Source organism: Nicotiana sylvestris, chromosome 11 (genome assembly GCF_000393655.2).
Source record: "Nicotiana sylvestris chromosome 11, ASM39365v2, whole genome shotgun sequence".
In the NCBI taxonomy this organism is placed as follows: domain Eukaryota; kingdom Viridiplantae; phylum Streptophyta; class Magnoliopsida; order Solanales; family Solanaceae; genus Nicotiana; species Nicotiana sylvestris.
The window spans coordinates 151,753,158-151,765,325 of record NC_091067.1 but is presented as its reverse complement, the minus strand read 5'-3'; the positions used below and the strand labels follow the sequence as shown (position 1 = coordinate 151,765,325).

The following is a 12,168-nucleotide window of genomic DNA, read 5'->3' as shown; positions in this document are numbered from 1 at the left end:
TAGATTGGACCCTCCCAAACTGAACTCTGCCCCTAGCTGGGGCACCTTTAAACTCTCCAAATAATCGGGTCCTCTTGTCCTGCTACAACTGCTCTCTACTCCTCTGGCGGTAACCCTTAATCCTCCGCACAATTTCTACCACTAGCTGATACTCAGTCCCCATCTCAACCTCTCGGGCCATGCTAGCTCGAATACCGGGGTGTAATCCCGCAACAAATCTCCACACTCTCTCTGCGTTTGTAGGAAGTATCATGAGTGCATGGCGAGACAACTCAGAGAATCTCGCCTCATAGTCGGTCACAGACATCTGACCCCGATCAAGCTGCTCAAACTGACACCACAACTCTTCCCTCTGAGAGGGTGGAATATACCTCTCCAATAGAAGCAGTGTAAACTGATCCAAAGTCATAGGAGGAGAACCTACTGGTCTGTTGAGAAGATAAGACTGCCACCATCTACGGGCCCTGCCCTCTAACTAGAAGGTGGTGAAATCCACTCCATGGGACTCCAATATCCTTATGTTGTGCAGTCTATCCCTACACGTGTCAATGAAATCCTGGGCATCCTCATGACGCTCACCTCCAAATATAGGAGGGTATAGCCTAGTCCATCTGTCTAATAACTTCTGTAAATTGTCGTTCGCAGCTGGTTTGGGCTCAGGTGCCACTACTGTAAATAGCTGGGCACCGCCCGCGAGTAGTGTACTCGGAGTCTGGTATACGGTAGTTACGTGCCTAGGAGCCTAAGCAGTAGGGGTCTGTGCTCCCCCTCTTGCCTGAGATGTGGCCGAGTCTGCTGGAAATAAACCAACCTGAGTCATCGAGTCCATGAACCGCAGCATACGGCCCATGGCCTCCTGAAAACTCGGTTCTGTCATGAAATCCGTCGGGGCAAGCTCTGTTGCGGGCACCTTGCCCTGCTCCTCGATAATGGGATCCCCTTCTAGATCCGCCGATGGTACAACTGGGTCAGCTCTGGGACGCCCTTGTCCCCTACCTCGGGCTAGTGCCCTCCCCCGGCCTCTACCTTGGCCTCTAGCAACGGGGGGAGCAGCTCCTCCCGGGTCTGGAACGTCCGTCGTATGTGTCCCCACCATCTGTGAGAGAATAGAATAAGGAAACTTAGTACACCATCAACTGCATGATAGGAGATGAATAAAAAGTAGTTTCCTAAAACCCTATAGCCTCTTGAAGATAAGTACAAACATCTCTGTACCGATCCGTAAGACTCTACCAGGTTTGCCCATAACTTGTGAGACCTACATGAACCTAGTGCTCTGATACCATGTTGTCACGATCCAAATTTCATATTAGGCCGTGATGGCACCTAACACCATTGTTAGGCAAGCCAACACTAATCAAATAGTAAATTCTCATTTGTGTAGTTAGTACGTGATAACTTCCATTATAAGTTTATGAAATTCATAGTTTAAAAACTTAAGCATATTTAAATGAAGGAAATAAATGCGAATCTCAATCATGAAGATAAGCCAAAATATCATAATTCTACTAATGTGTGTGCTAAGGCCTGGTGTCACAAGTGTATGGGCAATCTAGTAGAATATACATACCATACTACCCTACTGTCTGGAAAAGGAATGGACCAAAAATATAAAGACAAAAGAAAGACTCTAGCCGTTGCAGATCGGCTCAAAAGGGCAACTCACTGGAAAGTTTCAAGCTGAGGAGTCCACTCTATGCGCCGAACTGATGGCCAGATGCACCTGCCTTAAAGCCTATACAATCAAGTATAGAAGTGTAGCATGAGTACATAGAAATATATGTACCCAGTAAGTATCTCGCCTCACTTCGCAGAAGTAGTGACGAGGGGTCAACTCCGACAGTTACTAGGGCTAGCAAATATAATAATATGAAGTTCAATATATTTAATTCACAATGTATGTAGATGACAACAATCTAAACTAAGAATAAATACTGAGACACCTTTCACCCAATTAATAAAACTTGGCACTTTGCTCATTTAAAATAAGTGATCCTTCAAGCAATAAATTATACGAATTATAAGAGTTTTGGTTCCATTATCATACACAACTACCACCGAGGACGTTCTGCCCGATCAAACATAAAAGTAAAATGTGCATTGTCGAGGGTCGAACGGCACGAACCGTAGATACATCTATTCACCCCACTCGTGAATCATATATGTGACGCGGTAAAAAGCATAACTCCACTCGCGAATCATATGTGCGACGCAGTCAAACATAATTTTCATCATTTAAGACACAACACTTCTTTAATTCCTTTTTAAAAAAATGGATACAATTCCCTTGAAACCTGTAAATCCTTAGATTTCCATCAACTTAAATTCTTTCATACCATTAGCACATATAAGAAAATAATAGTGTCCGCAAAGCATGATGTAAACCTAGAGCTACCCGGACATAATGGGAATAGTAGCTACGTACAGACTCTCGTCACTTCGTGCATACGTATCCCCCTACAATAAATCATATATTAATTAAGTTCACCTATGGGGAAGTTTCCCCCTTACAAGGTTAGAAAAGAGACTTACCTCGTTTCGATCCTACTTTTAACTCAAGAACGCGTTCAAACTCTCAAATCGGAGCCGCACAATCCGAAACTTTGTAAATAGTGTAGAAACTAATCATTATAGGCTTACAAATTCATACTCTAGCCATTAAAGTGATTATCCAACTCCAAAGGCAAGGTTCTTAAAATTCACCGCCGAGCCCACGTGCCCGGATTCCGAAATTTTTTGAAGGAAGTTGTTACTCATAACCTAAGGATCAAGAATATATGATTTTTACTTCATTCCATAACAAATTTCGTGGTTAAATCTTGTTTTTACCAAAACCCTAAGTTTTACTCTTATCCCATGATTTTTCACTAATTTATACATAATAATCTACCCAAAATCCAAGTATTTAACTCACATATGGTAGGAATTTCTTACCTTGAAAAGCTTGGTGAAGAACCCCTCTCAGGAAGCTCAAAAATCGTCTACAATGTAGTGAAAAATGAGCCAAAACGTCTAAATCCCGAAATAATGAAGGTCGCTACCTTCAGTAACTTCCGCATCTGCCGTCCTAAGCCGCACCTGCGCCCACCGCATCTGCGGAAAAAGGGTCCGCTTCTGCGAAACACCACTGGGCCGACTGGGCCGCATCTGCGAGAAGCCAACCGCTTCTGCGGAAAGGAAGCCGCTTCTGCGGTTTCTGGGTTGGCCATCCGCTACCGCATCTGCAAAGGCTTAGCCGTTTTTGCGGTTTCTCACCTACGACTGGCCAACTGCAAGTGCGGTTATGACAAATGCCTGGAGCTTCAGCTCCTTCTCATATTTTCAAGTAAGCTCGAGCCTCGTACGATTGACGCTCGAGGCCCCCATGGCCCTGCCCGAACTTACCGACAAGTTTGGAATAATAAAACGGATTTGCTCGAACCCTCGGAACGACCGAAACATTGCTAAATCTAAGAATCACACCCTAAAACTTATTGGATCAAACTTCTGAACTTCAAGTTCTTCAATCTACTTCCAATGTGACTAAACACACTTATACTACTCAGATTGATACCAAATTTTACGTGCAAGTCTTAAATGACATTACGGAACTATTCTCGATCTCGGAATTTCGTTCGGACCTAGATAACACAAAAACCCGCTCCAAACCACATTTAAATAATTTCAAAATCCTTAAGGAATCAACTTTCACTATTAGGTGCCAAAACGTTCCTGGTTCATCTAAAACCCAATCCGGACATACGTCCAAGTTCGAAATTATCATACAAACCTATTGGAGCCGTCAAATCCCGATTCGAGGTCGTTTATTCAAAATGTTGACCGAAGTCAAACTTAGCCTTCTAAGCCAACCTTAAGGAACCAAGGGTTCCGATTTCAACCCAAACTCTTCCAAATCTTGAACCAACCATCCCCGCAAGTCATAAATCAGTTAAACCAAGTACGGGAAATCTTATTCAGGGGAACGGGGTTCTAGAAAATAAAACGACCGGTCGGGTCATTACAATTTAATCTCCATGAAAGTCGATCACTGTATGGATATTCTTCTTGAAGTATTTGATTATCAAGAAGAACATCTATTGATCACGACATTATTTTATGCCTCGATCCCTTTGTGAATATCCCGAGAATTTATGGAATTTTTGAGATCCCTCTTCAAGGGAATATTTATACCTTTATATAGGTGTGCGTTAGGGTTTAGGGTAGAGTAACATCCAAGAAACCCTGATAGACTTCTAAGATTTCGAGAGTCCTGTAGTATCTTGAATTTAGGATTTAGCTTGATCCTTTAAAATTTCGATGTCTACACTTGAACCAAATCACATTAAATATAACAGAAACTACATCGGTCCGATTTTTGTCGATTTTACAGTTTCCCCCGATTTTTATCGTTTTTCTTTTTATGAAAATTCTCAAGTCTCAGGGTGTGTTTGGTATGAAGGAAAACATTTTCCGGAAAATGTTTTCCAATTTTCCTATGTTTGGTTGACTTAAATGTTTTGGAAAACATTTTCCTTATGAACTCATTTTCCTCCAATTGGAGGAAAATATTTTCCTTATCAAGAGAAGGGAAAACATTTTCCAAAACTCCTTCTCAACCTTCCCCACCCTCACCAACCACCCCACCCCCTCTCCAAAAAAGGTGTTTTTTTTTCACATTTCAGTTTTTCCACCACCCACCCTACTACCCCTCCCCCTCCTCCCGCAAAAAAAATTGTTTTTTTTTTGCAATTTTAAATTTCTGTTTTTTCGTTTTTCTGCACCACCCACCACCCATCACCCACCTCAACCCCCCCCCCAGAACCCTCTCCAAAAAAGGCTTTTTTTTTCAAATTTTAGTTTTTTCGTTACCACCCAGACTACTACCCCCTCCACGCCCTCCCCCTCCCCCCCAAAAAAATATTTTTTAAATATATTTTTCAGTTTTACTTTTTTTTATTTATCGGTTCAAAATTTTACAAGTTCCAAAGTTATGAGTTCGGAGGTTTATGTGTTTGGAAGTTTAGAAATTATAAAATTTACGGGTTCGAAATTCCATGGTTTCGTAAGTTTTGCGTTCAAAAGTTCATCAAATTTGTGGGTTCTAAAGGTTGTTGGTTTGAAAGTTTATGGCTTCATGTTTATTATATCTAAATTATTTATAAATACTCTTGAAAAGTCATTTTCCTTAATTGTGTACCAAACACCGAAAAATGAATACGATTACTACTTGTTTTCCAAAAAAAATATTTTCTTGAAAAATATTTTCTATGGAAAACATTTTCCTTTATACGTAACACACCCTTAGAGTCTTGACATCAAGTCCCTTACTTGACATCGGAAAAATTGTAGGAAATTCTTGAAACAGACTAATTGATCATATGGCTACTGAAAAGGCCAACGTTAGACATTAGACCTATATTGAGAAAAAAATTATATTAATTAGATATATAGTGTACTCACAAGTCTTAATATATTTTGCAGAAAAACATCCACTAAAAAATAAGGCACTAGATAACAATTTCACAAGGATAATTAGTCTTAGTGAGGGAATAATTACTGTGTTCAAAGGAAAATGTTGCAAAACACAGTTTAAAAATATTAATTGTATAAAACTATCAGACAGTAACAAGGCTTAATTAGTTAGAAAAGCCACTTCCACAAAGAAAATAAAACAAAAAAAATTTACGGTTTATATTTATATTGCTTAAAATCAAATCAAACCAAAATTTTATCAGTTTTAAACCAAATCAAACAAAAAAAATATCTTTTTTATTTTTGGTCGGTTTACTTAAGTTTTTAATTTGGTTTAGTTTTACGGTTTACATGAACACCTCCATATATAGTTAATTAATTTGATTGTGTGAATAACTTTTAGGCAGTCAAATGCACGCAGTCAATGATTTTTGTTTTTGCCCTTTTTGTGCTACTTCTCGTGGATATGTATGGCTATTTTAAAATTGACATAGCATTTAAACCACAAGCTCAAAATTCAATTAATTTGACAAAAAAAATATATAATTTATCTATCGCTAGACATCTAACACAATTCAGTGAGGGAAAAAAAACCCCAGATATTATGATGATATATTAAAAAGTATGTCATGCTCTAATCATATTCCAAAATTGTGAGGAACTGCTCATAAATAATAGAGTAGTAAATCTGAACTCAAATTCTCAATTAGTCCATCAAATAATTTCCAATTATGTACATGTGATATAAGCTTATATGTTTATATATTAATGACTTTACATATTCCTAACTTTGACCAAATTACAGTAACTAATTTTAATATGACACTTTAGTCATTTTTTCCCCTATATAAGAGGCCATCATTTGGTCTTTTTCCTACAGTATACACATTTCATTTGTTTCTTATTGCTTTTTCACGATGGCTAACTTGTTCATGTTTCTTATTGTTGGTATGGTAATGACATACCTTCAAATAATAGGTATTTTCTCATCATCTCATTATCTTGGTTTTACTTTTAACATTTTATTGTTATCATTTTGTATACCTTCAAATAATGATATTCTTTTTGGTGTATCCCCTATGTTCTGTGCATGATTCTATAAAATAGGTCATGAAAGCATTGAAAGGGGAATAAATTTAGCAAATCGCATTTTTAACATAATTTATACAAATGAGTTTAAGTTCTATGTACTATTGATGTACAAATATTGATATAACTCGATTACCTAAAATGTAATTATCGGTAACCCTTTTCTATTAATATTGGTTGGTCGCTTCAAAAAATAGTCAACAAACTATTATAATTGATTAAACTATATCGATAACGTAAAATCTTATGCAGAATAGGTGCTTTAGTTTCAAAGGGTGTCAACTTGGGTACATATGTAATGGCGGAGGCACGGCTAATGACGGGGTTCAATTGAATCCCTTTCGTTGGAGTACTGTGTAAATAATGCGAGAATAATATTTTTCATATACATATAAACTTTTGAATCTCTCCCTGACATAGAAAAACTTTTCATTGTAGTGACATAAGTAGTTTAGAAAATTGCTTTAGGTCGCAAGTATGAACTTTTTGAATCCCCTTATTACAATTTTTGGCTTTGTCGCTGATTCTACAATAAATTTATTTATTTACACTGACAGTTTTTTATGATGCAGAGGCACAACCTATTGGAGTATGTTATGGAAGAAATGGTAACAACTTACCATCAGCACAAGATGTTGTAAATCTTTATAAAGCTAATGGCATAACAAATATGAGAGTTTATGATCCAATTGCTGAAACACTCACTGCTCTTAAGGGAAGTAACATTGAAATAATTCTTGATATTCCTAATGATAATCTTCAAGCTTTAACAGATCCAAATGCAGCTACAAATTGGGTTAATGCAAATATTGTGGCTTATTCACCAGATGTTAAGTTCAAATATATAAATGTTGGAAATGAAATATCCCCTGCTAATAGTGCAACATCTAAATTTGCTCCCTTTCTTCTCCCTGCGTTGCAAAACGTGCAACAGGCGATAACGAAATTTCAACTTCAGGTTAAGGTCTCAACGGCAATAGAGACAGGGATTTTGACGAACACATATCCACCTTCTCAGTCAGTATTTAGGGACGATATAAGTAGTTTTATTAACCCACTTATCGGGTTCTTGAAACAGAATAACTTGCCTGTCTTAGCAAATATTTATCCGTATTTTGGTTATCTTGGTGACCCTGCTCATGTGCCACTCCCTTATGCACTATTTACACAACAAAATCCCGATCCATCGGGCTATCGTAATCTTTTCGACGCTATGTTGGATGCAACATATTATGCAGTTGAGAAAGCTGGCGGAGAAAACTTGCCAATTGTTGTTTCGGAAAGTGGATGGCCATCAGATGGTGGAGATGGAGCAAGTATAGATAATGCTGGAATTTATTACACTAATTTGATTAGTCATGTGAAGTCAGGTGCAGGAACTCCACACAAGCCCGGAACTCCTATAGAAATTTATTTGTTTGCTATGTTTGATGAAAATATTAAGATCGGGGCCGAAACTGAGAAGTATTTTGGAGTTTTCCATCCCGATAAAACTCCGAAGTATAATCTTAGCTTCTAGTAAAGTAATTGATTTTACAAAATTTGTAATTCTTCAATGATTTTAGGTGAAAACTATTGTCTCAATAAAAATTTGCTATATATGGAAGAATACATGAAAGACGTTAGTTCCTAAAATATGGCGTTCATATCTATATGCCTACCACCTTTATTAAAACTAGATATGAACAGCCCGTGCTACCAAGACCTAGTCAATATATTTTTTATTTTCATTTTTCAGTTTATTCTTGACATTTCTTTTTATGTCTATTTGCAATACATTTCATAAATATAAAGAATTCTTAAAATAATAAATGGAAGGGAACAAAATAATACAGTTCATAAAGTACTCCACAATGATCAATCTAATCCATCATGTTTGCAATATATATATATATATATATATATATATATATATATATATATATATATATATATATATATATATCCTCTTAGCAGATAAATTCAGAAGGATTACATAATGTTCGCAGGCACTTTGAACTAATTCAATACCTATACTTAATTCATTAGTGAAATTGATAGGTGATTTCACATATTTTTGTCCATAATAATTAAAAATAAAGGAGTACGAAAACAAAGTTTAAAAAAAAGTCTAACAATGCATCGCGAAGTTAAATGTAATGAATTCTAGTAGGGGCTTCAAACTGTGATAAGCTGCACCAAATTTTCGTTCTTGCAAAGCCAGGTTAGAAAAGAAAATCAAATGTTTTAGGTGTTTTACCACATATATGCAAAACAAAATGGAATAGGAACGATACTGGAGCAACAAAAAAAAGTGCGAGAAGATCACCAATTTCAAGTCCCAAAATGAATGAGAAACTTATGTCAAACATCCCCATTACTCTTTATCAGATCCCAGAGTAGAACAGATTTCACGTACTATATCAACACAAGTAGCAACAATCAATTATATATAGAGAGTATTTACCTTCAATGTTTTCATGTCTTCCTAACATCCTCTTCAATGAAGATGCATATAATTTATGACCTTTCTGGCACATTGTCTTATATAGGGTGTATGATATAAGCTTCTATATTGGTCAATGCATTGTAAAAGTTCCAAAAATTCTCAAAAGTTAACCTCTTATGGCTTATTCTCGTAATTCAATGCACTCATGAGATTTCTCAAATTTTACAACATTTTATTGACATGTTATATTATCTAAATCACTGTAAATATGATATTGATGTGTAACACATTATAGTTTATTTCTTGCCTAGACAATGGTACTACTACTACTCTATAATAATTTGATGATTAGAGTTAAGAAGTCCACAATTCGAAAGCTGAACTTAGATTTCTGTTCACATTAAATTTCAAATCACCTAATTGCCAAGCATATGTTTTGCCAAATAGAATAGAATTATTTGTCAAAGGCAGCTTCAGCTAAAAGACTAAAGAGTATCACATTACTTTTATCAACAAGGGGAATTGTAAAAACCTTTTTTTAGCTGACAAGGTATTAAAGTTCATTTCTTTATCTTTTTACATAAACAATATATCTCCTTTAGGGGGTCAACATTATCACAGGAAATATCACCTGCAAAGAAAGACTAAGTTAAAAAATTATTATTAAAAAAAACTAATTCTGTATTCAATAGAGTAAAATAGAGAGACAAAAATTGGACTAAGATTTGGAATTATAGCTTTAAATATAGAACTATGCGTAGAAGACTTACAATAATTACTTCATCTTCATTATTCCTTTATGTATACATTAGAAAAAATTCATAGAAACAGAAATTGATGTATCTTATAAGTTTCTTCCTGGTATTAGGTGAATTGTCTACACAAAGGAAAAGGAACAGTTTTCTATCTTAGATTTAGTTACTCAAATATTATAGTTAATAAACAAAAGTTGCTGTAATAGATGGATTTAACACTAATAGTTCACATGCAGAAGAATAATCAATTAATAGTATAAATTATTACACACGATATTACAAAGTTTAGGCTAACAAATTATTTAGTAGTCATCCATATCCAAGTTCTTCCAAAAGAAACAACATAGAAATTTATGAAGAAATCAAAGTAGTTATTACATTCACACTTCTAAAATTCAGACATTGCTATTGCAAATTTAGGGGTAACAAAGCTCTTATTTCATTAAGGAAAAATTCATTTCACAAACGAAGGCATAAATATAGTAATGGACTTTTCAAATTAAGAATCAAATGAAGAAAAGGATAAACTCCTGTCTAACTAAACAAGCAGAGCAACCTACAAATTGGATTTTTCCTAGTAAGTGTTTGAACTTTGAACTCATCATGACTAATGTCATAAATACACGTAGCAGAGAGCAAAGATTCTCCAGAATTTGATCATACTACGAAAATCGATATCCTAATTCCTAAACCAGTAGCCTTGAATTAGAGGGAATTACCTAAAACGATAGATAATGGACTACATGTTAATATTCGAGACACCTCCTCTCCTATTTTCCTCTTTGCCTCTCTGTGTGTGAGCACAATAGAGGAATGAAGTACTATAGATTATAGAAACCCACATATTGCAAAAATTTAATATTGGCTTAGCATATTCAGGAACTCAAAGGAAAAAATGCAATTACCTATCTTGAACTTTCAATACCATCTGCAGACTCGGTTTCAAGAGAATCCATAACAAACTGCATAAAAAGTTCTTTACAAGGATATGTGTCAATTCAAACTCAGTGTGGTTCTCTTAAAATAATTCTTATTCTATAACTAAGATCCAAAGAGAAGTAACTATGACTATCTAAGGAGTATAGATGATAACTTAACATATTTCACCTTCTATGTTTCTCTTTCCATCTAGATCTGTAGTAAGATTCTTCTTTGATTAAACTTGTGAAGGTGACACCAACTCAAAAAGAGCTAAAGCGAGCAGAGAAACAAAAATAGTATCGTGATAACAAAATAGCTCAATAGAAAAATACTTACAATGCATAGGAGCAAAAAATTTCAGCTTTGACAAAAAATAAAAAAATAAAAGAGGCAAACCTACAGTAACTTCCATAAGAGCAACAAGAAACTTGCCCAATACATTATTACATCACCTAAAAAATATTTTATGCTAAACTACAAAATATTTCTCTCTCTCTCTCTCTTGGTTCTTACCTGCAATGCTCCATAAGCCCAAAAAACATCTCTCTCTCTCTTTTGGTTTTTACCTGCAATGCTCCATAAGCCCAAAAAAACACAAAACCTCAATATTCATGGATTATTTCATAAGAACAAACCTTAAGAACCACAATAGTAATCTACCTCCTCTGGTCCTCAAGCAAGTATGTTGATCACCTGTTTGCTCTTGGCTAATCTGTATCCAATTGGACTAATACAAGCAGGAACAAAAAAGCCCAAAAATCTGACACAGCAAATCCAAAATTATAAATCGTTTTTCTTAAATTTAGAAGTACATGAAAAAAATAAGCAAAAGTTAGGGGAAAAAATCTTTAAAAAACTTGAAGAAGATGAAGAAATAGAAAACCTTCTAATTCCTTACTGATGAACTAATATATAAGCTTGGAATGTTTCTCCATCCTAGGAACAAAAGAAATAAAAGCTGGTTCTTCTAGAATTATATTTGAGAGAAGCCACGTCAGCGAGCATTGAGATAATTAGTATTGGAAAACAGTTTTATGGATAAGCAAAATGTCAAATTTGCCTTTGATCGACCACACTTCCCTTTTCTATATAATAGAAAAATTTATTTATGCAGTCTAATTAATTTTTTAATTGCTTATTTTTTCTTCATGTATTTGTCACGACCCGAATTTCCCAACCTCGAGAGCCGTGATGGAGCCTACTGGTGAAAGCTAGGCAAGCCAAATTATTCTGATTACTTAACCTTTTTCAGTTTTAAACCATTATCAGTGATGAATAGATATCATGCAAATAGCGAAAATAATTAAGCGGAAGACAAAATCTGATAATTAATCGTAATACAACTGTGGAAGTCTAAATATAACTCTACCCAGAATTTGGTGTCACAGCTTCACAAACGGTCTAAGAACACTATATACAAAGTCTGAAAGATGAAATATGCATTGTTTCTGAAATGAGTAAAGGAAACAGGATAAAGGAAAGGTAGGAGGTGACACCAAAGCCCGCAAACGCCTGCAGGACTAC

The 12,168-nt window shown here is 35.5% G+C and overlaps 1 protein-coding gene and 1 long non-coding RNA gene across 3 annotated transcripts; one reads left to right on the top strand and one right to left on the bottom strand.

Moving 5' to 3' along the window:
• Positions 1–6,348: 6,348 nt before the first annotated feature.
• Positions 6,349–8,096, top strand: LOC104216155 (glucan endo-1,3-beta-glucosidase, acidic-like). Its single transcript, XM_009766159.2, has 2 exons — positions 6,349–6,429; positions 7,113–8,096. The coding sequence occupies exons 1-2, from the start codon at positions 6,369–6,371 to the stop codon at positions 8,057–8,059; spliced, it is 1,008 nt and encodes a 335-aa protein (XP_009764461.1). The 5' UTR covers positions 6,349–6,368; the 3' UTR covers positions 8,060–8,096.
• Positions 8,097–9,398: 1,302 nt separating this feature from the next.
• LOC104216154 (uncharacterized) lies at positions 9,399–11,605 on the bottom strand. Of its 2 annotated transcripts, XR_011403857.1 has the most exons (5): positions 11,528–11,605; positions 11,305–11,404; positions 11,158–11,210; positions 10,629–10,699; positions 9,399–9,599 (listed from the first exon to the last, which is right to left on the bottom strand). It is a non-coding gene; the product is annotated as an uncharacterized lncRNA (long non-coding RNA). The 2 variants fall into 2 exon arrangements; XR_011403856.1 differs by lacking the exons at positions 9,399–9,599; positions 10,629–10,699 and having other exon boundaries at positions 10,722–11,210.
• Between the last annotated feature and the right edge of the window lie 563 nt (positions 11,606–12,168).